General features: G+C 50.6%; 1 protein-coding gene across 5 annotated transcripts in view; it reads left to right on the top strand.

Annotated features, from left to right (window-relative positions):
- LOC146809721 (uncharacterized) overlaps nt 1–25,314 on the top strand; it is a 614,997-nt gene that overhangs the window by 550,545 nt on the left and 39,138 nt on the right. For all 5 annotated transcript variants that reach the window (XM_085616561.1, XM_085616559.1, XM_085616558.1 and 2 more), the window contains 2 exons: nt 1,738–1,946; nt 18,763–18,871. In XM_085616561.1, the coding sequence (XP_085472687.1) occupies nt 1,738–1,946; nt 18,763–18,871 (318 nt within the window). The remainder of the gene's footprint in view (nt 1–1,737; nt 1,947–18,762; nt 18,872–25,314) is intronic.

Here is a 25,314-nt window from a genome sequence, read left to right as displayed (position 1 = left end):
ATCGGGCACTTAAATATTCTATTTAATTCATCCTTTTATGTTGCAAAACCAGGTGAGGCTTTTATTAAGTTTCTAAAACTCTGCACACTGCAGAAAAAGTAAAATCCTGACTGGAATTTGGAAAATTATACCAATTATAATGCAGGCTGCAACATGGGCATTTGTGTATGTGTTCACAAGGCGCTTCTGCATTAACAGGCTCAACAGGAAGGACTCTTCACCTGTTCAGTTGTGTAGGACTTTTTGGTTTGAGTCCCTTCCATAGACCATCTTTTTTGGGAGTTACTGCTTTGTTATCTGATCTAATGGTGAGGAATCTGCAATTGGAAGTATTCATTAAAACGAGTTACTTACCTTCAGTAAAGCTCTTTCTTGTGGATACTCTATCTAATTGCAGATTCTTCACTGGTTTCCCATCTCCCCATTCAGTGCAATGGTTTCTATACCATCTGAAAAGGTCCCCAGACAGCATACTCTGCAAAAATTGTTTTACTATCAGCATATGAGGAAAGGGAAAAAGACAGGAAACTGGCACCAACATGCCGGGGTGGCACTTACATGTGCCTCCACTCCATCATTTTCAAGGTGGTAAGGAACCAGTGCAGTGCTGCACAATGCCACCTATCTGTGTGCGGGATGAGTGCTGAAAAATTCTTCCGATACAGTCTTGCCCTTTGCAGATATTCTAAGGTGAGGAATCTGCTGTTTGGTAGGGTATCTACCAGAAAAAGCATTACTGAACGAGGTGCCCTTCTCTTCTTTTCTGTGCAGAGGTCAGGTAGCTATGTGTAGGTGCCTTATTTTGTCTTTATGTCCTCCTTGTTAAGGAGGATTAGAAATTGCATTATGATTCGTTTTCCTTCCTTTACTGCTTCATTTAACTCATTTTGGTACTGTTTGCCCATATCTGCTGGTGTTGTTAGTTGTTACGACGTTATGCCTGGATGTCTTCCACTATGCACTGTGTTAGTTACGCCCATTTGTTAGTCTCCAGAGTAGGATGTGTCAGACCCTTATCCATGGTCTACTGATCTGGTATTGATTCTAGATCCGCGGGCAGAAGTATCCACTTGAATTTTTTTTTATTTACCTTGTGTAACCATCTTCCTAGTGGATGTTCTGTCAACCTGCAGATTCATTACTGACCCATGCGCCTCCCCAGACTTATGGTGTGGGTTTTATTGTTGACTGTAGGGTACCAAGTGAATTTTGTGCACAGCATTCCTCTCAAATTAGTCGGGCTTGTCTTCAAATCTGCAGATGTGGAGAAACAGGGACGAGAACTGACATCGGAGCATCTGGTGGAACCTTATATGTCACAACTTGGGGTGGTACCAGAGTTGGTTCGAAGGCACGGCTGCACCTATCTGTGTGGGAGCATTAATGCAATTTTTTCAGATCCAGTCTGGCTCCTGTTGGAGAGTTAAGAGATGAAAAATCTGCAGGTTGATGAAGTATCCAATACTAAGATAATTACTCAACCTATATAACTTTCGGTACATAACAACCATTTCTTCAATATTGATGGGCCCTGGGATGTCCTAAATTGCCGAGCATAGGATTGGGTTCCTGTGAGAATGTCTCTGGTGTGTTTCTTACCATCTCTGATCCTCACTTGGGTGTGTTTGAGTTGAGCTTCCCATAACCATGAATGGTTGTTCATTTTATGTCTTTCAAATTCCTTTCCAAGAATGCAGAGTCATGCGCATGTTTAAAAGTTCTGCTTTTCTCTGTTAGGTAGAGACGATGACCACAGAGCTGTCTGCTGAACGTAGCTTCGCTCAGAAGGCAGAGAATGCCCGGCAACAGTTGGAGCGCCAGAACAAGGAGCTGAAACTCAAATTCAATGAGCTGGACTCATCCACCCGAGCCAAGTACAAAATGACAATTGCATCACTAGAGAGCAAGATTTCACAAATGGAGGAGCAGCTGGAGCAGGAGTCCAAGTGAGTACCTTCCCAAGGATGAGCGAATGCTTGATTTCTTTAGTGCTCAGTGGGGTTAAAATATGTTTCTAGTTGTTGGTCATTATAACATGCTAGACATCCATGTTCTTTATGCCTTCAGAAAGAGGTGAAAGATGAGATGTCCAGAGATACCTAAATCCTGAAGAAAACCAGGAGTTCCACTTTTTTGAGTGACTTTTTAAAAGCATGTTTTACCTTGATAGTTGATAAAAAACATACATCACTTTATCAATTCTTCAAAGTGTATTGATGCAGTTGAGCTACAATGCACTGTTTTCTGTGTGGATTGATTATTATACAATACAATAGTCTTTGTAATGGAGGGGAGGATGTGAGGGTTATCACATAAACTATTTTAAATATCTGTTAGAGACTACTAGCCGCAGATTCCTTAACATAGAATTATCCCCAGGCGTGAGACTGGACCCGGAAAACCTTCTTGCCCAGCATCTCTGCGCGCCGGGGGGCGGTGCCTCGTGACTGACGTCAGTTTTCTTCTTTTCGCGTGCAACGCGGACACGGATTGTGTTTCAGGCCTACTTTTTCCGCTATGAGCGTTTTCTTGAACAGTGTGTGAATGCCTTCGGGCTTCAAGAAGTGCTCGTCATGCACGCGCCAGATGTCGGTGACGGGTCCTCACCCCATCTGCATGTGGTGTTTGGGGGAGCATCACGACTCCACAGATTGTGAGGCGTGTCAGCAAATGAAGCCCCGGCGGAAGCACCGGATGAAACTCCTTTCGGCACGCATGTCCAGGTCGTCGTCGCGTCCCTCCCCCGCGGACGGCGTCAAGAACCGCCGCTTCCGTCTCCGACATCGTCCTTCTCCCAGGCCGCAAGGGCGTCACTCACCTGTTGGTAAGTGTCACAGTTTGTCTCCGCGGCCCGGTCCCCGGCCTGTTAGAGGCGTGGGTTCTCCGCGGGTGGTGCTGTCCCGCGCGTCGCCACCCTATCCGCCCTTCCCCGGCGCGGGGGCGACCAGAGCCCAGATGGAGGCCTATGCGGCGGCCTTGCAGGACTCTTTGGCTCTTCCTTCTTATCCTTCTCCTCCTGAGACGTCTGCGGATCCCTTGCCGCGTGCGGGGACTCCTGCGGTGGCTCCGACAGGTTCGGATCCAGGATCGGAGGATGTGGTGCCATCGGGTTGCGGCCCTTCGGGGTTCCCTCCTTCGGACCACGGCGCCTCTGCCTCGCTGCAAACCCCCGCGGGGGTCCCTGTGGTATCACAGGAGGTTGCCGGGGCTCGGGGCGTGTCCTCGAGTCCCCCTTGGACCTCTGGGCAGGTGTCGACCTTGGCCGAGGTGAAGCCGCTCAGGCGCCGGCGGCTGCTGGCCCTGTCGGTGCCGCAGGGGCCGGCTAAGGGTCGGGCGTGTCCCCGGGCCCCTCTCGTCACTCCACGCAGGCGGCCGCCTCGTCTGAGGTCGAGTCGATGCCTTTTCGGCGCTGTTCCTTAGCCGCCCCGGCTCCGACCCTGCCTTGGTCTCCTTGTGGCGGAGGTCGTTCCGGCATCCCCTTCGGCGCCGGTCGACGTTGACCTGACACCTGTGGCGGACTCTACGGCGCCGGACCGACGTCGGGTCGTTGATTCGTCTTAGGACGCCCCCTCTTCTCCACAGGTTTGGCGGTTGTTGGTTTCGTCTTCTCCGGAGACAAGTCGCCGCGTCGTGGCCTTTTTCCCGGCGTCCTCAGTCTTCGCCCGCAGTCTTCGCCGGAGGTGCCTCAGGTTCCCCATTCCTCGGTCCACCCTCCTCCTTTTCGAGCTTGGCCTTTCCTTCCTCCGATTGGGCTGGGGGACGACCGCCTTAGCTTGCAGCCGTCGCCCACGGAGGAACTGCTTTCCCTGCCGCGGGGCCCTACGGAGGCGAGGGCTGCCTTAACTCGGGCAGTTTCCACGGCTGCAGGAATCTTGCAAATGGGCGATCTAGCTGCCCATTTCCCCACGGATCATCTGCTGGAGGTTCTCCATCAGGGCTCTGGTGGACGGGAGCTGCTGCTTCTCTTCAAGGCTGCGCTCCACCATTCTCTTTTGGAGGCCTAGGGGCGTCCTGCCACGTGGGACCCGGTGCCCCAGCCTCATCTGCACCGCCACCGTCCTGCTCCGCATGATCTGGTCTGTCTTTCCCTCCACCCTTCTGCCAGGGGCCCTCTTTTGCAGACTACCTTTCCCTCCTTGCCATCGGAGGCCCGGTGGTTAGATTCCTGGGGGCGCAACATCTTTGCCTCCTCCGGTGCTGCTTTGCGGGCCGTTAACACTCTTTGCGTGTTGGCCAGGGCCACTTGCTTGTGGCATTCGGCGGAGTCCCTTATATCTTCTGCTTCTCAGGAGGGTGCCTGTGTTGATTCGCGGCACCATGTGTTAGATGGCCGGGAGCTGGCGGCGTTTATTCTTCGCTCGGCTCTGGACATCGGAGGTGCTCGGTCGTACCATGGCTACTTCGGTGGCTCTTCGTCACGATGCCTGGCTACAGGATAGTATTTTCCCTGAGAACGTTAGGGAACGGCTGGTTGACCTCCCCTTTGATGGCGCTCTGCTGTTCCACGCCCCTGCTGATTCTGCCATTCAGAGGTTTCTTGCGGGGCTTCGGATAGCCCGGGTTGTGTGTTTTGTGTGGTGGCTGTGCCCTTGGGGTCCTTTTGTTGGGCCCTTGGTGCTGTTGGCTGCTGGTCCGGCCCTTTGTTGTCTTGTGGTTTTGGCTGTTGGTGTGCCTGGTAGGCCCTGAGATTAGGCCTTCTGTGTCTTCCTTCTTGGCTGCTTGGTAAGCCGTCTGCGGGTTTTTTCTGCAGGTCTTTCTGTTTTGTCCTCTGCTGCGGAAATCTTTTCTTAAGAGGTGTTCCCATTGTTCTTGGGACGTTACCTACCCTATGTGGGGTACTTGTAGCTATTACATACCTCTGTCATGTGCTGGGGAGGTGTGGTCACCCTTTTTGGGTTCCTTGCTCTCCGTGGCGTCACGGTATATTGCAGGTGCGATCTTCTTGCCAATTGTTTTGGACCAGCTTGCGCTAGCTCCGTCCTTCTCCTTGTCGCTACGTCGCTCGGCCGGTTTGGCCTGTTGTCTGCGGCATCGGGTTGTAGCGGTTCCGCATTTTTGTCCTGTGTTTTGGCTTGGTCCTCGGTCTGATGCTCCAGAGAGTTTGGCTCTCCTTGGCCTCTGTGTTCTGGTGGCAGGCTTAGGCCGTCCTCCATCTCTATTCTTTTCTGCCGTTTCCTCCACTTCTTCGTGGGTCAGTGTGTGTCCTGGTCCTCCCTGGCCTCTGCCTTTGGCTGGCGTCTGCCTTGTCGGGAGTGTGCTGCTCCATGGTGTTTTCTGTTGCTGGTGGTGCATGACCGTGCAGGCCTGCTTGTTCTACTCCAACGTTGTGAACTTGATGTGTTTCCTTGCGCCCCTGCCTCTGGTTTCGCTGGGGCTTCGTGCAACGGTGCTTTTCTTCTTTCACCTGTGCTGTTGGCAGTGGATCCGTTCTGGCCTTGCCCGCTGCTTGCGCCCGAGGTGTATTCCGCTCTTTTCTGTCTCTATGCATGTGTTTCTTATGGTGGGCCATACCTTGGGTTCTACCTCTTCTCACTGGGTTCGAGGTGGCCCGTGCGCTCGTTGAGGCTTTTGGGGCGCTGTCTGCCCCTGCGGGGTGTTGGGCGCTCTCTTTCTCTTGGTTGGGCTTAGGATATCCTGGTCCTTTCCTTCTTGTTCTTGTGCCATGTCCCCTGCTGAGGCCCTGGTCTCTCCTGGTGGGGAGTCTCTCTCGCAGGCCCTCCTCCCGTCTGGGTATGGCTAGGGTATCTATTCTACGTTAAGGAATCTGCGGCTAGTAGTCTCTATCAGATGTACAAGTTACTTACCTTCGGTAACGATGTATTTGGTATAGACGATTCTCGACGCAGATTCCTTCACGACCCACCCTTCCTCCCCGATCTGCGAGGACCCTCAGCTTGGTTTTCTGCGCTCGCCTCCCTCTGGATGGCTTGTCTTCTGTGAGGGTCCTTTTCATTTTCTGCCTGTCGGACTTCCCTCCAGCTGGGTTCTCTCCAGTGTAGGGGCCTGCTTTTGCTCTTTTCCCTTTGTTGTTACAATTTCTGATCCCCTTGCGGTCGTCTACGCTGGGGGTTCTTTTGCCTGTCCTTGGCCTCCTGCTCCTTTCAGATGCTCTGGCCCTCCTTGACTGTGTAGTCTGGGGGTGGATTGCTGTTGCTCCTCTGTTCCGAGCTTGTGGCTCTTTGCTGTGTGATCTATGGTTGCAGTCCTCTCTGGTTCCACGGAGGGATGCTTTACGCTTTCCCTACTGTGGCTTTACTGCTGTGGTCTTCTGGTACTTTTGTGCGGCCTGGTGCTACCACCTGGCTTGCACAGTTGTTCCTCAGGGGTGGTCTGCTCTCTTCCTGCTTTGGCTTTCCTGTTGTAGCCTCCTGGCGACTCAGTGCCACCTGATGCTGTTCCTCACCTTTTGTCTCTTTGTTTCTCTGGGTTTTTCGCACACTGTTCCCATGCTTTCCTCAGTTTTGCTGTGTTGGCTCTGCGTTGTGGCGTGGAAAAGTTCTCCGAAGCAAACTGACGTCAGCGCGCCGGTGTGGGGCTTATGTGACCTCGCTGACGTCACGCCCGCGGAGGACGTCGGGACGGAGTCACGGGGCACCACCCCCCGGCGCGCAGAGATGCTGGGCAAGAAAGTTTTCCGGGTCCAGTCTCACACCTGGGGATAATTCTACGTTAAGGATTCTACGTTAAGGAATCTGCGTTTAGAATCATCTCTACCGGATACATCGTTACCGAAGGAAAGTAACTTGTACATTAATCTCAGTGTACAGATGCACCTCTTTCAGGCAGTTATTAGCATTGTAAATACATAATGGCCAAATCTCAAGTGCTTGGGCTAATAGAGATTTGGTGGGATCCTCCATGCACCTAAGAGCCACCCACTCATGTGCCCAGTGACAAATGAGGTTTGCAAACTCAAACTCAGTGAATTCCCCTGTCCATGGCGATGTCACATGGTCGCGCCTCTGCTCTGCCCATGTGTAAAAAAGAGCTGCTTCTGGAAAAGGTTTACTTCTCCTCTTTAAAAGTGTCTCTATGAAGGTGCATCCCTTGAGATGAAACAGCCTCTCAGTCTGCATTATGTGCTGCCTTGGATATCTTTGGATCTGTAGAAATCAGAAAATCTGGCACCAGTACTGACGCAGTAACTAATTGAAGTGGACTAGCCATCAGAACAAGAAATAATCCTCACCAAATTGTTATACGTTTGTAAAAGACTGTTTGTGGCATCTATGCTTTGCATACTCCTGCCATCTAGTGTTAGACTTGGATGTTTGGAAGTTGTTTTTCTTTGAAGAAGTCTTCTGAATCACAAGGTGTGCTGTGACTCCCTCCCTTGATCCACATTGTGCATGGGCACAGACTCCATCTGAGATTGTTGTTTTCTGCCATTCGGTTTGAACATAGATTGAGAGGGCACAAAGTTAGTTGTGGTCCTCATACCTTTGGAGAACTGCCGACTTCTGCTTGGATTCCAGGGTCTTCCTGCGCCCTTTGGGGACCACGTGTACCGACATGGAGAATGCAGACCATAAAAGGGGTGATGGAATGAACTACCTTTTCAATACTGCTCTAGTGCAATTAGAAGTATCCGTGGCCTGAACACCACATTGTCTGTCTAAGATCACCTTGGCGCTGTGGACACAGTTAAATGCACCAACAGATATCCTCCAAAACTCTGGAAATTTTTCAAGAAGAAGATTCCTTTGGCAATGAAGAATGCAATGATGGAGATGCATCTGGAATCCCATCCCAGAGACCGTGTCCTTGTGCGAGTCAGAGAGTGCAAGAAAGAGGAGGACGTCGAACCAACGCCGAAGACGAGTGACCCACAAACTAAGAATATGGGTCGTAAGTACTACACCAGTCTCTGAAAAGCCATGCAACCAAACCAAGATTGCATAAAGTGGCCCACGGCGAGAGACCGCACCGCTTTCACATGAGTCAAGAATCAAGCCCTGAGCACTGAAAAAAGCGACTGCTGTGCTGGCTTTGGGCTCCAGTCAGCATCAAAAGAAGGCTTCAGAGTAGACCAAGCTTTCATTAAAATGCGCTGTTCCTTGTTGCCATCGAGCCCTATTCAGTCTAAGGGTTTTGATCACCCACGTCACAATCAAAGTGGTTGCACAGAGCACCACCGAAACCGACAATCCTATCACTGCTTCGCTGACAGACGTATCCCTGGTAGGACTGCAGTGTGCACCCTAATTCCTTTCCCGGTTGATCCTGACTTGGGCCACTACTCCATTAGTACATTCCCTGCTGGATGATACCACAGCCTACCATGGGGTCCCCCATAGAGCCACTAGACACGTTAAATTGAACATATACATTGCTTAGGAGGAAGAGAACTTCCTAGTGCATACTTCCTCCTAGTCCAAATGCACAGTCCAATTTCTGTCCATGCTCAAATCTGCCCTCTATTTTTTAAGGAGCCAGTAACGGCTAGGGTGGTGGCACCTAGCACAGAGAAATACTAGCCCTCACACAAAGACCCTGTCTCCATCGGGCATCAAGTCTCCCCTGATTCCTTGGTGGTATGGATTAGGGCTGTTCCACTAGTCACAGACTAATTGTCTAAGACTCGATTTTGCGGGCAAGAGAGTAGCGGTAGGGACAGCTGCACATTGGCGCATGAGCAATTCTGTCAGACTCCACCCCAGCGAACTCAACAACTACCGACCTATGTCCCTGCTCCCGTTCCCGGCCAAAGTATTAGAAAAAGCCATCAACCAGCAACCCCCCTCACATCTGGAATTGAACCTCCTACCCGACTCCTCCCAGTTTGGATTTCCGCAGCAGTCACAGCACCAAGTCAGCCCTCATCGCGCCTACCGATCACATCTGAACCCTATTCGACTGTATAGAGACCACAGCACTGATCCCCTAGACCTCTCAGCAGCCTTCGATATGGTCTCCCACAACACACTCATAACAAGGCTGCACAACATAGGCATCCAAGGAGCCGCTCTGAGATGGATTGGCCCTTTCCTCACCTGAAGAACGCAAAAAGTCTAGCTCCGAACTCAAGGAAATCATCTGTGAAGTACCCACCCTTAGCCCCACCCTCTTCAACACTTATATGACACCTCTGGCCAGCAGCACTAGAACCCACAGAATCAACATCATATCCTTCGCGGATGACACACAGCTCCTCCTCTCCGAAGACACCACCAAGACGAACTTCCACACTGCATGACAGACATCGCCAACTGAATGAAGGACAACTGCCTGAAGCTCAACACGAACAAGAAAGAGGTACTGATTTTCAAAAACAAAAGCTCCCTTTGGGATGCATCCTGGTGGCCTTCAGAACTTGGACCTACTCCTACCACCACTAATCACGCTAGGAACCTAAACATTATTCTGGACTACAAGCCAACCTGGATGACTCGGATCAACTCAGCCACCTCCTCCTGCTTCTGCACCATCACCCAGGTATTCACCTCCAGCCGACTGAATTACGGCGACGCTCTCTATGCATGGACTGCAGCTCACCTTCTCCGAGGACTTCCTGTTCAAGCTCCTAACCCATGCATACAAGGCAATACACAACTGTGGACCTGCCTACTTGAACCCCCTCCTGTACTTCCATCAGCTCATCGGCCACCTAGGCTCTTCATCCCTTTCTCTAACCCTTACCCACACATCCGATATAGCAGATGTGAAGGTCGCTCCTTCTACCTAGCAGCGAAGACATGGAACGACCTACCTTTTCAACTACCTACCTCCTCATCTCTTCCCGAGTTCTTAAAGTCCCTGAAGAGCTGGCTATTAAGCTAATCAACAGGACCCTACAAGCACCTGATTGACTGAGGTACGATAGATCTCAGTGGGTGGAGGTGTAGGAACTCATACAACGTCTTCCAGGCAAGTACAGAATGAGGGGAAAGGCGATCGTGTCCGAGGCAAGACCACCTTGAATGCCAACATTCATTGCACCCTCAATGCCGCGTACACATTCTCCAGGGGCATTCATATCAATGTCCTTCTCAGACAACATGCCTGGCTTTGCATCCCCAGGTTCAAACCTTAAGTCCAGCAGCATCTCCTCAACTCTGCCATTCGATGGGGAGGGTATTCCACAGGTTGACGAGATGCTAGAAAAAATAAAATAGGACACGAAGATTGCCAAGTCTATAGGTGCCCTGAAAACTTAAATAGCCCAGGGGATTAGCCAAGATTACTTCACCAGACCAGCCGCAGCCTTACCAAAGACAACAAGTAAACAAAACAGTGATGGATGGAATGCTTGAATTAATCCTAGCCACTGGTAACCACTCGGAGCTACATCCCAATCTATTGTTATTTTGCACACCATGCCACCTCAATTTGGACTTGGCTATATGCAAATCAGTCCTGACCCTACTCCAATAGGAACAGTCCATCCCAAACTGCCAATCTAGGTCCTTCCCGAACCGGAACACAAGCAACCTATGTCGGCTATGGTCCTGATTATGGGCTTATCAGTCAGGTACAACTTGAGTCCAATGACACTGTGTGCACAGGACCCATAACTGGGGAGAAAAGAGTCCTGGGTTGCCTGTGTTCGGTTCAAAATGCCAAAGGTTTGTCTCCAGTTACCCGCACCCACAATCCAAGAGCAGTGCACTATAGTTGAAATGCTTTTCCTATTCTCCCAGTCTTCCCGTACATGATGAGGAAAATGAGACCCGTGTCCCTGATGCTCATCGTGGAGGCTCCTACTTTGGCAAGGCAGTCTTGGTATGCCATTCTTCTGGAAATGTTCATTAGCTCCCAAAAGAAGTTGCCACGCAGGCCAGACCTTCTCCTACAGAGACTTAGCCCGATTAGATATCCAGCCTCCAAACCGCTCAGACTAATGATCTAGCACTTCAGTTAAGAAAGTCCCTCCCCCCGGCAAGCATGACTATTCTCCAGAAGCCAGTGCAAATTGGAAAAGATTTTTACACTACTGCATTTCTAAAAACCTGGACCCCCTAAAAGCTAATGTCCAGGACATTGTCTGCTAACTTGTACTTCTGCAGAAATCTGGCCTCAGAGCAGCTTACATGCAAAACGTAGATCATTCATCCTTCTTTAGTACCCCAGTATTCAAGGCTTACATGGAGGATCTTCAGAAGGTCACACCTCTTCGAATAACCTCCTTCCCCGGAGTGGACCCTCCAAATTACCCTCCTTGCCAAGGTGTTTGCTCAGAGGACCACCTTCTTCTCCTGCAGGAGGAAGTCTTGGCATTACTAAAAAAAGGTGCGATAGAGGTGGTTCCAGAGCAAGAAAGGGGTCAGGGATGCTACTCTCGGTATTTCCTGATTCCGAAGAAGGACGGCAGGCTGCGTCCAATCCTGGACCTCAGGATCTTGAATCTTTTTCTGAAGCAAGAGAAGTTCAAGATGCTCACCCTTGCGCAGGTTCTTCAAGCGCTCCATCAGGAGGACTGGATGGTGTAATCGACTTGCAGGATGCGTATTTTTTACATCCCCATCCTGAAGTCACACAGGAAGTATCTCCGGTTTACGGTAGGGTTGCAACATTAACGGTTTGCGGTCCTCCCGTTTGGTCTTACTACTGCACCTCGAGTCTTCACCAAGGTGATGGCAGTGGCGGCAGCCCATCTCAGAAGATCGGGGATTCCAGTTTTCCCCTAGTTGGAAGACTGGCTGATCAAAGCAAAGTCGCCAGAGAGGGCGCTTCATCATCTGCAGGATACAACTCAGCTGTTGTACAGATTGGGTTTTTCGATAAACGTACCCAAATCCCACCTGGTGCCCTCTCAGCCCAATCTGTTCATAGGGGCGGTATTAGACACTACTGTGTGTCGAGAATTCCCTCCTCCACAAAGGATTCTCGACATACAGGAAATTGTTCCCTTTTTTTACAATGGAGCAGTCGTTTCAGTCCTGAAGGTCCTTCGTCTGCTCGGTCTGTTCGCCTCCTGCATTCTGTTGGTCAACCATGCACGCTGGCACATGAGGGCACTCCAGTGGTACCTCCGCAGGCAGTGGTATCAGCACAAGGGAAATCTCAGGGAGTCTGTGAGGATCACCAGAGAAGCTGCAGCGGATCTGTCTTGGTGGAGTGTGGAGGGCAATCTGTTGCAAGGAAAGCCCTTCCATCTACCTCCATCGGTGGCCACAGTGATAACGGATGCATCCACTTTAGGGTGGGGTGCGCATCTGGGGGATCTGGAGATCAAGGGTCTTTGGTCTCCAGAGGAAAGGTTGCTTCACATCAACCTTTTGGAATTGCGGGCGATACGTTTGGCACTCAAGGCCTTCCTCCCTTCCCTTCGCGTTCAGTCGGTTCAAGTCCTGACGGACAACACTACCGCGATGTGGTATGTCAACAAGCAGGGAGGAGTGGGGTCGCATTGTCTCTGCAGAGAGGCTCTGTGTCTCTGGTCCTGGGCTCCGTATCAGCAGATTTGTCTGATGGCATTTGGCCGGGGTTCTGAACGTGCGTGCAGACAGTCTCAGTAGGCAGTTCTCCTCCGACCACGAGTGGAGGCTACATCCGGAGGTGGTTCGTCACGTCTTCCGGACGTGGGGAACTCCCCGGGTGGACCTGTTTGCCACTCACGAGAATGCTCACTTCCCGTCATTCTGCAGTCTCCGGTATCCGATGCAGGGAGCGTTGGGGGACGCGTTTCAGTTGAGATGGGACTCACATCTCCATTACGCGTTTCCTCCCATACCCTTGATACCTCGGGTTCTGAGAAGATTCGTCAAGACCGGGCCCAAGTCATATTGATCACCCCGGATTGGCCAAGAAGGGTGTGGTATACAGATCTTCTCCACCTCTCCTCGTGCCCTCCGCTCCGTCTCCCTCTGAGGGCAGACCTCCTCTCGCAGTCGCAGGGGCAGGTTCTATGCCCCCACCTCCAGAGGTTACACCTTCATACCTGGAGATTGAACGGGGCAACCAGAATTCTTTTTCTCTCCCGCTGGATGTGGTAGATGTAATTTTGTCTGCCAGGCGTCATTCCACTAATTCTATCTATTCCTATAGGTGGTCTAAGTTTGTTCTTTGGTGTGGAGAGAAATCTATTGGCCCTTTGAGGGCTCGTTTATCTGACATTCTTCAGTTTGCCTTGTCTCTTGCTCAGCAAGGCTTTGCTATAGCCACTGTAAAGGGATATCTTTCGGCCTTGTCGGCTTTCCTTTGCTTGCCGGATCAGCCGTCTTTGTTCAAATCTCCTATTGTTTTACGATTTCTGAAAGGCCTTACAAACAAGTTTCCTCCGACTCCTTTTATTGTGCCTCAATGGGACTTAAATCTTGTCTTAATTTACCTGATGGGTTCTCCTTTCGAGCCCTTACACAAGTGTCCCTTGAGACTGTTGTCTTTCAAAACTTTTTTCTCATTGCGATCACCTCAGCAAGGAGGGTAAGTGAGCTTCAAGCTCTGAGTTCAAAACCCCCGTTCTTGACCATTCATGCTGAAATAATGGTACTCAGGACCAGGGCTGCTTTTCCATCTAGGGCAGTCCATTACCCTCCCTACCTTCTATCCTCCCCCTCACCCTTCCCAAGAGGAGGAGAGACTTCATCGCTTGGACCCTTAGAGGGCGGTGAGCTTCTACCTTGATAGGACTAAAGACTTTTGAGTGGACGACTAACTCTTCGTGGGCTTTGTTGGCTGCAGGAAAGGCAGAGCGGTGCACAAGCGCAGCCCTTTCCAGATGGATTGTCTTGTGCATCAAGATATGCTACTCTTTGGCCGGTAAGGAACCTCCAGAGGGTTTAAGGGCTCATTCTACTAGAGCTAAGTCTTCTACGTCTGCCTTGTCTAGAGGTGTTCATGTGGAGGACATTTGTAGAGCGGCAACTTGGGCTTCCCTCCACACTTTCGCTAAGCATTATTGCTTGGATTCTGAGGTGAGGAGGGACGGAAACTTTGCTCGCCCGTCCTTCAGGACTTTCTGGTATAGAAGGGTGGACACCCTCCTCCGGGAGTGGGACTGCTGTGGGAATCTTTTCACAAGGTGAGGAATCCACTGGCAGATGTATCCATCAGAAGCACAAGTTACTTACCTTCGGTAACGATTTTTCTGGTGGAAACAGTATCTGCCTGTGGATTCCTCATTGACCCACCCGCCTCCCCGTTGTCCACCCTTGTATACCTACATTTCTAATGATGGTTTTTCAAAATGTATTTGTTACTGTCAAAGGCAGTGTTATTTATTTTGCCTACATATATGACCTCCACACTGTGTGTGTTGCTTTGTATATTATGTACTGTGTACACTGTGTATATATTGCTGTCCGTCCGTGTGCCTCGAAGGCACGGAAGAAAGGGCGGAACTGACGTCATCACGCCGACGAGGTCTTCTTATGGAGCCGGTGACGTCAGCCGAGTCGCGAGCGGAGCCGTGTCTGTGACGTCGTCTACCTCATCGGTGTGGACTGCTACAAAAGTTTCCGAATGTTGCTGGCGGAGGGGATATTCACAAGGTGAGGAATCCACAGGCAGATACTGTATCCACCAGAAAAAGCGTTACCGAAGGTAAGTAACTTGTTTGACAGGACCAAGCATTTTTGCAAGTCAAAACGCTCTTTACTGTCTAAGCAAAACCTCACAAGGGTCATCCCATTTCCAAGGTAGATATAGCAAAATGCTAGTCAAGTACATTCAAACTTGCTACCACAAAGGTAAGAGTCTTACCTGTACCTCCTCACACCCCAGGTCACACTGCCCATAAGAAAGGGTCAGCTATAGCTTTCTTAAGGAACGATCTACAGCTGACATCTGTAAAGCAGCCACCTGCTCAACACCATGCACGTATGCCAAACACCACTGTGTGGACATCTTCACTTACCAGCAGGCTGTGGTTGGTTTAAAGACATTGTTCCAGACATTTTCATCATCGCCTCACTATCCATTATTTATGGAGGGAAATGATGTACAGTCAATGCAGAGCATGTTTATCTACAGCTACATATTTCTGATAGAAACTTCTAACCGCAGATTCCTCACCTTAAAATATTCCCCAGGCTTCATAGTAAATCCAGAAAATCATGAACAACCTCACTGCACGCTGGTAGATAGAAACTATTGGCTCCGCGTTGGCGTTGTCCTTGTCGGAAACTATGTGCGCAGTGCCTACGTAGGCACCACCCGATGCACTGAGATCAGTTTCTTTATTTCTGCAGTGACATTGTATTGCTTGGGGCATTTCAGTCTAACAAACCTACAGGTTTCAAACCTCGTGGGGAATGTCACAGACAGATATCTGTGTCTGATCCCGACTTGGTCTGCCTCTGGTGCTGGCCATAAAGCTCCTGCCTGTGTGGCAGAAAAAAGCACTGCTTCATTCCTGGTTCCACTCCATAGGGAGATCTTGGGGACACACTCTGAGTCGTTCCAGCGGACGATCTTTTTTCCACTCCAAAATGTCCTCTCAAAGTTGGGTAAGTCCAAGAAGCACAAAAGAAAAAGTCAAAATGTTCATTGGCTTCTCCTTCCAAACGCTGTGCTTTGAAGCCCTACTTACACACTACACCTGCAGAGGTGGGTCCCGCTCCACACTTCCCGGACTTCACCGAAGTTGGAGCGACCCGTGCTCAGTTAAGTGTTCTACGATACAATGCACACCACCTTTGGGCCTTCAAGTCCCTCTGACGCGCTGAGAGATGCATCTGCTGGGTTACCGCCGGGGGGTTCATCCCAGAAGCCAGCCAGCCCTCTAGATGTGTTCCTGGATCTGGTCTGACACTGCCAAGGGTGCCTTCACCCACCCCAGCCCCGTTCTACACAACACACCACCCAGCGCTTGCTGAATGACAGGCCCATTGCGATTCCTGACTCCGAGATAGTGCCACACCAATGCCGCTTGGCATTGACTCCAGGGCTGGTCACGCCTTATCTGCAACAGGACTTTGCTAGCCTTAGTTAACCGAAGATGGGGCTAGATGAAGAGGGGTATGGACCTCTTGATGATCATTGGGATAGATGAAGAGGGGTATGGACCCTTTGAGGAGAACGTCAACCATGCAGACAACTGGTATGAGGAGCTGGAATATTCGAGGAGTCTGGATACCTCCCCTGACTCTGGCATGCTGTCCCCTCCGGGCCCGGTTTTGAGAAAGGTGCATCCTTTGACACGTAGTACATAGAGCAGCGGAGATCCTGGCTCTCCAACTGCTAGCAGTTGAGGTCAAGACCAATGTGTTGATGGATGTGCTTCACCCACTGGTAAGCTCTGCTGAGCCATTGCTCCCCTTTGATGTGGCCTTCACGGACGTTCTTCTGGTGGCCTTGGTGAAACCTTGCACAGGGACTCCTGTGCAGTGCATGATCGCCCGTCGCTATTGTCCAGCTTCAGAGGACCCAGCCTTCCTCTTCCTGCATCCCTCCCCTGAAGTCTTCGTTGTGCAGGCCTCCACATCCTAGGTCTACCTAAACATTCCCTCTACCGGACAGGGAAACCAAAAGGCTGGACAACTTTGGAAAGAGAAACTTCCCTTCCACCAGTTTGGCCTTGCAGTCGGTGAACACCACATGCCTCTTGGGCCGATATTCCCATGCTCTGTGGGACTCAGTTGCAAAGCTGCTGCCCATGTTCCCTGAAGAGGGCCAAACAATGCTGAACCAAGCACTCTTGGACGGTCGGGATGCAGCTAAGTTCTCCATCAGGTGCAGACTGGGCAGCACAGACTCTTTCTGCAGGGTCACAGCGTTTACTTTGGCACTTGGCTGCTATGCCTAGTTGCATTTCGCTGACTTTTTGGGAAATGTTCAAGCCTCCTTGATTGATATGTCCTTCAGTGACTTTCCCCTATTTTGCAAAGTCACGGCCAGGGCCCCTATGGGCACAGTCCCAGCCCTACCTGCCTGCCCAGCATACCACCCAGTCATTTTCTGGCTGGGGTTGTGTATCCCACAGAGGGCGCAGGAGACAGTCCCAGCATGCTGTCTCGTCCCCCACACCTCTAGCTGCCCCAGCCTCCAGGCCACTTTAGTCAGCCCTTCACCCAGCACAAACATCCCATTGGTGACAGGATCAGACAACACCTGCCCAAATGGACCGAAATCACGTTCAACAAGTGGTTGCTCCAAATTTTGCAGAGATTATGTGCTTTCCTTTGTGGTAACTATCTCTTCTTGCTCCCTCAGGAGGTGGAAGTTCTATTGGCCAAATAATCCAACAAGAGGGTGCCAGAAGTACGATGTGATTGCTATCACGCTACTTTCTGGTGCAAAAAACACAATTGAGTCCTCCACCACATCCTAAATCTGTGCCCCCTCAATGCCTTCCTGAAGAAAGAGAAATTCAAAATGCTGACATTGGCTCAGGTCTTAACTGTCCAGGACCCTGGAGATTAGATGGCAGTATTGTACTTGCAGGACACTTATTTTCACATTCCCATTCTGTGAGTCCACTGCCTTTACCTGCAGTTTACAAGCATTTCCAATTTGCTGTGCTCCCTTTTGGCCTCACCAGTGCCCCCCTTCGGGTGTTCATGAAAGTGATGGTGGTAGTTGCAGCTCACCTTCGGATGTCAGGGGTCCCAGACTTCCCCCTACCTCGACCACTGGCTGCTGAAGGCAGGCTCGCCCCAGGCAGTTGTCACCCACCACCAGACAACGGACAACGCCTGCATTCACTGTGGTCCACTATCAACATGCTGAAGTCACACCTGACTCCTTCTCAGACGCTTCCTTTCATGTGAGCTATTCTGAGCATGATGCAGTTCTGCACCTACCCTCTGAAGCCGAGAGTCTGGGACATTTGGGCTATGATACTGATGTTCAACCTTTGTCCCGGACTTTGATGCGACTGATTCTGAGGCTGCTTGGACTGATGGCCTTTTGCATCCTGCTGTCGAAGTACGCCCAATGGTACATGTGCAAGAACCGGAAGTCTCAGCGGGCTACACTTCACGGGAAACTCTCCAACCTAGTCCAGAATAATGTTTCTGGTGAATACTCTGAATATAGATTTCTTACAGCCTTCGCACCTCCCCATACTGAACAGCGAAAAGGTTTCAAGTTAGGAATCTGCACACTTGTAGTACCGATTGTTTACAATGTCTAAAGGCACGGAAACAGACAAGCAATAAACTGATGTCAGCGCACAGACGGGATGCCTATTTCTGGCTCTCCTCTGTCACTTCAAGGGTGGTGTGGAGTCAGCACGGAGCTGAATCATGCCATCTAGCGCACGTAGAAACATTGATAGAGAAAATGCTATTGTGGCCAGTCTGGTGACTGGTTAGAATGCTGAGGTGAGGGATCTGGGGTTAGGTAGAAAATCTACCAGAAAGAGCATTACCAAGTGTTCTAACGTCTTTCCTCTTTCCTCCCCACCTGTGTGAAAAAGAATCTCATCAGCTATGCGAATAATGCATTGTGGACCAAGGGAGTAGACACAGCACATCTCATGAATCAGAAATCTTCTTTGAAGACAAACAACTTGCTACACTAGATGGCAATAGTATGCGGAGTGTGTGATTTTACAACACTACACATTATGAACAGCTTCTGACAGGGAAATTGAGATTTTCTTATTTTATCTATTTAAGGTGCATCATATGGAGAAGAAAATATTTAGCCCAGAGATTAGGTACTCAAAAAGTCCACTAGATAAGACCTCTTGATCAACACAATAATTGCAATTGGTTAGGTTAGGGGGAGAGTGGCAAATGCCATTCTCCCTAGACAGTAATGGGTTCATTAAGGTCATTGCAGTCGGTTTGACTAAATCCATCTTTGAAACAGCTTTACAGTATTTATTCTTCTCGTCTTTACATTAATCTTGTCTTTCCTCTCCATCCAAACTAGGGAAAGAATCATATCCAACAAGCTAGTACGTCGTGCTGAGAAGAGACTAAAGGAGGTCCTCCTGCAAGTGGAGGAGGAAAGGCGCAACGCAGACCAATACAAGGACCAGGTATGCAGTAAGGTCTCTTATGCTTTTTTTGTCAAGTCCTCCCCAATAAATGGACCTTTTGCCTCAAATTTGCTAAGTTGCATAAAAGTCTCAATAAAGACGCTGAATCGTGTACCTTTCATTGGAAGCCTATCTTGATAATGTAGTTGGTTTGTATTTCACTGACTGTGTATAACGCCACAAATAAATATAAATGGGCAATATTATCCTTACTAATATTAGTATTAGTAATATCGATTTGTTTTAATAATCAAATTATTATTTACAATAATTTTTGATGATTATTAGAACTACTAGAGTTCTAGTATTAGCATTGTTGCAATATTAATATTGCAATTTAGTTTTCTAGTCATAGTAATTTTCTAATTTTCTAGATTGATAAAGTTACCTATTTAAACTATTCACATTAATATTCATACTCTTCCCGTTCCATCAATATTATTACTAGTAATCATTTTATTTAAATATTTATTTTCAAAAACCTCATTATCGCTTCATTTCTAAACATTTAGAAGACCCCCAATTTCATAAAATGTCAACAAACCACAGAGGCTGACTTGCAGTGCGTATGGAGTGTGACATCAGTTTGCAACAACAGCACCATTGTCACAGCCTACTTTGGCTCTCACCTCCTTTCCTTTCCTTCCCTTCATCTTATCACGATCTCTAAAACCTTGATGATAATGACACCACTTGATTCCATGCATACTGTCACCCAGAGAAACACTTTTAGGTAGTTTAAGTGGTCTACATATAGTTACCTTCCTTGCGATCTCCATCCTAAGACTGCTTCATGCGCCTGTCAACATATTGCGTGCCCTATTCTTGTTTCATTCAAAGCCCACAAAGGGGTACTTTACTGCCATACCCGGAATGCCACAGGAACCTTCTTCTAGGACCATGTCCCAGTCTTGCAGTGCATTCATCCTCCCAAATGTCTTTAGGGACTTCAGTCACCAGTCGGTACCCTTATTCAACCAGCATCTCATTGATCAGTCTGGATCTCTAACCCCCCCTCCCCATAACCCTGTCTTATTCCCCTAATCAGATTGGCAACGCTCTGAACCCACATATCAGGATCACTATATCAGATGTCAGATAGTACGCAATTATTTGGTTCATCTCTTTGGCCCTGTCAGCTTCCATAGTCATTAGCCTCTCATCACCTGTATTCCTTCCTTCTCCCCAGCAGTGGATCTAGCCTAAGCCTCTTCCTGTTAGATGCAGCTATATCCACAACATTGCAAGTGGAAGAAGTCAGGCACAAGAAGAGCTGCATTTTTTCCCAAAAAAGGGTGAAGTTTGCAGCCATTACTGCTTTTTAAGAAAAATAAATGCTCCATAAACCTCTTTTTTTCAAGGTCCCTGTTGTGATTTCCTGGAAGTGATTCCTCTTGAAATGAGACCTTCTCCTCAATAGGTACTTATAGTGTTTTCAAAAATGATAGGCCTATATTTTGTGCCACTTCACTTTACAACAAATTCCTTGGAAAGCAGCTTTCCTACAAGCCACCACTTCACCACAAATGGTTAGTGAAATTCTAACTCTAAAGGAACCATATATGGTGTTCCATAAAGAAAAATTTGTTACAAGAACTCTTCCACGTTTTTGCTCAAAAGTAGTTTTAGAATTCCACGACAATCAAATTATTTCTCTTCCATCCTTTTTCCACAGCCCCTCCTCTCCCACATGAGGTCTGCATATTCCTTGGGTGGTAGATGGGTATAGGAAATTGAATAAACTTTTTGTTAATTATGGTCCCTTTGCATGTGTTTGACTACTCCGAAACAGTCCATTTCCTGGTTGATTGTTTCTTGTATTCTTTTTTTGTTGTCAAAAATGCTAATGGACCTTTGTCTGGTAAGCTCAGAGACAATTTGACACTCGGTAAAGGGGCTACCCCTGCATTGCGCAGAACCATATCCATTTGTAATGTGGCCTTTTGGGGGTCCATGCATTCGTTTCTTAAACATTATTGTCTGGCCTGAATTTACAGCGCAGATGCTCAGTTGGGTCATGCTTCTTTAAAGAATTTGTTTGGGTACTGTATTTCTTTTTCCTTACCCTTTTGTAATATTCGGCTTTCCAGTCTATTCATTACTTGTGACCATAACTGAAGATCCCAAAGAGGAGAAGGAATAATTGACTATAATCATAGCGCTCTAAAAAATGAGAACTGTCCTAAGTGCCACAGGCACGAGATGATAGGTTACTAAAAGAGTGCCTCTCCACAAAGAAGCAGTGCCATTTATCGTGACTCTTTAGGCTGACGGTCTATTTGGCTACTTTGTCCTTCTTGTCACACAATTTTCTTTTAATTGTTCTTTAAAAAGTGTGTGTGTGTGTGCCTGAGTGCAGCAGTGACCTTGTCTTACCCTGACTGCCGGGCCATGGCTCCGAAAACTTTGCATAGCGGGCCCGAATGTACTTGAGGCCCGGGAGTCCGCGCCATTCAAGGTCCCGGTCCCGTGGGAGGTTGAGGGACCGGTCACGTAGCCGCCACCATCGTTCGACAAAGTCTTCACTCTCGGGGTCAGGTAAGACGAAACACAAGAAGTCAAAGAAAGCGACGTCGCTCGACGCCTTCCCCTAGCCTGTCGCGCGACATGGCTGACGGTGCGGGTAGTGCCACCCCTGCGGCTCCAGCGGAACCTACGTAGTTGCCGACGGCCTACCTGCCTTTCCTGGGTCCGTCGGCGACTCCGGCCCAGCTGCAGGAATTTCTGTCAGCCATGGGCCGTCTCTTTGGCCCGTCGGGCCCCGCAGGCTCGCCTTCGGGCCCTGCGGGTCCGACTGGGGGTCCTCGCCTTTCGTCGATGGCTCCGTGCCTGACGTCGACGGCTCCGGCCTCGGTGCCGTGAGACCCCCATGGAGCCATGCATGGATCCCAGTGGATGTCGGTTGACTTGGTACGACCTCCACTGACATCGGCGTCTACGGCACTGCCGCTGGCGTCGGCCGGCTCCCCGGCCGATGTCGTCCCCAGCTTCAATCCCGACATGGAGACGGTGCCGAACCAGTGTCGGTCGATGCCGATTTCGACACCGATGGGGGAATTTTTATCCCTTTCTCCATCCTCCTCCTTCTTTCCATCCTGCCCAGCAGGTTACGGAGGATGGAGAGGAGTGGGAGGGGTCTGAAGACCCTCTCGCAACCCAATGCGAGTTATACCCGGACTGGGCAGAGGATTTGGAGGATGGAGGCGATCTGGGTTTCTGTCCAGAACCTGGCGCACTGTCTCCTTTTACCGTGGCTACGGAGGAGGGTGGTACTTATTCAGTGGTGTTGCGTACTGTCTCCTTCTACCGTGGCTACGGAGGAGGGTGGTACTTATTCAGTGGTGTTGCGTAGGGCAGCAGGACTAACCCCCTGACCGAAGTGCTTCGGCCGGCGCCTTCCTCTGTGGTGCTGCTGCTGCCCTTTAATGATGCACTTTCGGACGTTCTTTTGGGCACCTGGTCCAGGCCCAACACAGGGGCTCCTATGGATAGGAACGTGGCCCAACGCCATTGCCCAGCCCCGGCCGACCCCATTTTCCTCTCCCAACACCCTACCCCTGAGAGCTTGGTTGTCCAAGCCTCTGCGTCTCTGAGCGCATTCCCTTCCGCACCTCCGGACAGGGTATCCAAGAAACTGGAGCAGTTTGGGAAGAAGATTTTCTCTTCCGCCAGTTCAGGGTTGCGGTCTGTGAACACCGCATGCCTCTTGGGCCGTTATTCCCACTCTGTGTGTGATACGGTGGCGCAGGTGCTGCCTCAGTGTCCGGAGGAGGCCCGAACGGTGCTCTCTCAAGCTATTGCTGAGGGGAGAGATGCAGCCAAGTTCACGATTCGTTGTGGCCTTGACACCGCCGACTCGCTGGGCAGAGCAATTTCCACGACCGTGGCGCTACGCCGTCTTGCCTGGCTGAGAACGACTGGCTTTTCTGGGGATGTCCAGAACACTCTGATGGACATGCTTTTTGATGGCACACGTTTGTTTCAAAGCCACAGGCCTGCGTAGCAACAGTTTCAGCGCATCTGCGGACGTGGTACCCGCCGAGGTAGGTCACAGGGCCAGTGGGCGGGTAAGTCCACCACCTCCCCAGTCACCACTGCCTCCAAACCTTCCTAGTCTGTCGTTTCAGGCCCACCAGACGCCAGTGGGTGGCAGGATTCGCTATCACCTCCCCCACTGGCGCACCATCACTTTGGACAGGTGGATTTTACAGATTGTCTGAAGGGGCTAATCCCTTCCTTTCGAAACCACCCCTCCAGCCATGCCAACTCAGTACCACCGCATGTCGGGGGATCACTTGGCACTTCTCCAGCAGGAAGTAGCGGCCCTTTTGGCCAAGGAGGCCATCGAGCGTGTTCCGACGCCAGAAGTAGGTCGTGGTTGTTACTCCCACTACTTCTTAGTTCCGAAAAAGGACAAGGGCCTGCATCCTATCATAGACCTTCGGAACGTAAATTGCTTCCTCCCGAAGGAGAAGTTCAAAATGCTCACACTTGCTCAGGTCTTGTCTGCCCTAGACCCGCAAGACTGGATGGTAGCTTTGGATTTACAGGACGCTTTTTTCATATCCCCGTCCTGCCGGTCCACCGGGGTTACCCTGCGGCTGACAGTAGCCTTACCAGCGCCCCTCGGGTGTTCACGAAAGTGATGGCGGTGGTCGCAGCTCATCTACGCAGATCATGGGTTTCAGTCTTCCCCCTATCTCGACGACTGGTTACTGAAGGCAGGCTCGCCCCAGGCAGTCGTCTCCCACCTCCAGACAACGGCCGACCTCCTGCATTTGCTGGGGTTCTCCATCAACGTGCCAAAGTTGCACCTGATTCCCTCTCAGAAGCTCCTCTTTATCAGAGCGGTCTGAGCACGGCACAGTTTCGGGTTTATCCTCCCGAACAGCGAGTCCAGGACATTCGGGCTATGTTTCCGATCTTTCGACCCTGTCCGAGTACGTCCAGGTCTCGGAGGGCACTGCACGACAGTTGCAGTGGTGGCTCACGAACCAGCATTGGGTAAGCAGCAGATCACTCTCCCTTCCTGTTGGACCCGGCCTCGTAGAATGGCCCTCCGTGCCCCCGCACCACCGAAACCTGGTACATACAGCCCAAGCCCCCGGCCCCGCCGAACCTCCCCACCAGGACACACGCACCGACCCGGACATCCCCGTCCCTGGCCTCTCCCCTTTCGGCCACCCCGGGCCCGAGTGCCCACTTCATGCACCAAGATGGCCGCCCGGCCCCAGCGCGACCCGGGCATAGAGGCGCCACTCCGGCTGGAGGACATCCCGCTTCCAGGGGATGAGAGAGGGAGGAGCAGTTTCTATCGCACCTCTGAACTCCCCCGGGACGATGGGTTTTGATCGGCCCTCCGGCCTCCCTGAGGGCTGGCTCCACGCCTGCTGGGTGTCTGGGACTCCTCCCGACCCGGCCCTGAAAGAATAAAAAGACTATAGCAGGAAATCCCGACAAGCGACCCCCAGGTGACAAGACCCCTGCCTGCACAGACTCCGGACATCAAAGAGGGGTCAAACTATAACAAGGGGTGCTCTGGGGCTGTCCGGCAGATTCGACGCTGGAACAACGAGAGCCTGCTGACGTGGTCGCGGCTCCTGGAACTGGAACTCACCTGAGCCCTGCTGAGTGACTCGCGGCTCCCTGAAGATCGTAAGACCTCCGAACTTGTACCTGAGCCCTGCTGAGTGACTCGCGGCTCCCTGAAGATCGTAAGACCTCCGAACTTGTACCTGAGCCCTGCTGAGTGACTCGCGGCTCCCTGAAGATCGTAAGACCTCTGAACTTGTACCTGAGCCCCGCTGAGTGACTCGCGGCTCCCTGAAGATCGTAAGACCTCCAAACTTGTACCTGAGCCCGTGCTCACCTTGTACATATTTGCAGTGATACCTGTTTGATAAAACTTGTTCTGAGAATACCCAGTGTGGTCCCTCTGTGTCGTGTGGTGCCAGAAGTACGATCCTAGTTGCGAGAGTCCTCCCCCTGGGGAATCTCCCGCCAGTGCCCGGCTACGATACTTTGAGGGTGGGTCTCAGGGTAGTCAGGACCCCCTTTCCGGGCTCCTCTGAGGTCGCCGTCTAACATTGGTGGCAAGCGACGGGATTCGGGCCCATCACCTAGAGATCGTACAGTAAACGACGGACGCACGACCAACAAAGATGGCAGAAGGAAGCGCCACGAGCTCCGCAGAAACCAACGCCAACAGAGTGTTCCAGGTGGAGCATCTGGAAGAATACACACACAAAGAGCTAAAACAATTTTGCAAAGAACTTAAAATCGCTACCACTGGCCTCAACACTAAGGAAGACTTGCAGAAAGCACTGAAAACTTGGGTGGAGACCGGGGCCTCCCGCCCGGAAGGCACGGGAGAGCGCCCCGACGAAGCCGAACCCCCCCAAAGTGAAAGCAGTAGCAATCAGGTGCGAGGCATCGTACCAGAC

This window comes from Triturus cristatus, chromosome 7 (genome assembly GCF_964204655.1).
Source record: "Triturus cristatus chromosome 7, aTriCri1.1, whole genome shotgun sequence".
Taxonomy (NCBI): Eukaryota; Metazoa; Chordata; class Amphibia; order Caudata; family Salamandridae; genus Triturus; species Triturus cristatus.
This window is presented reverse-complemented; position numbering and strand designations above follow the sequence as displayed.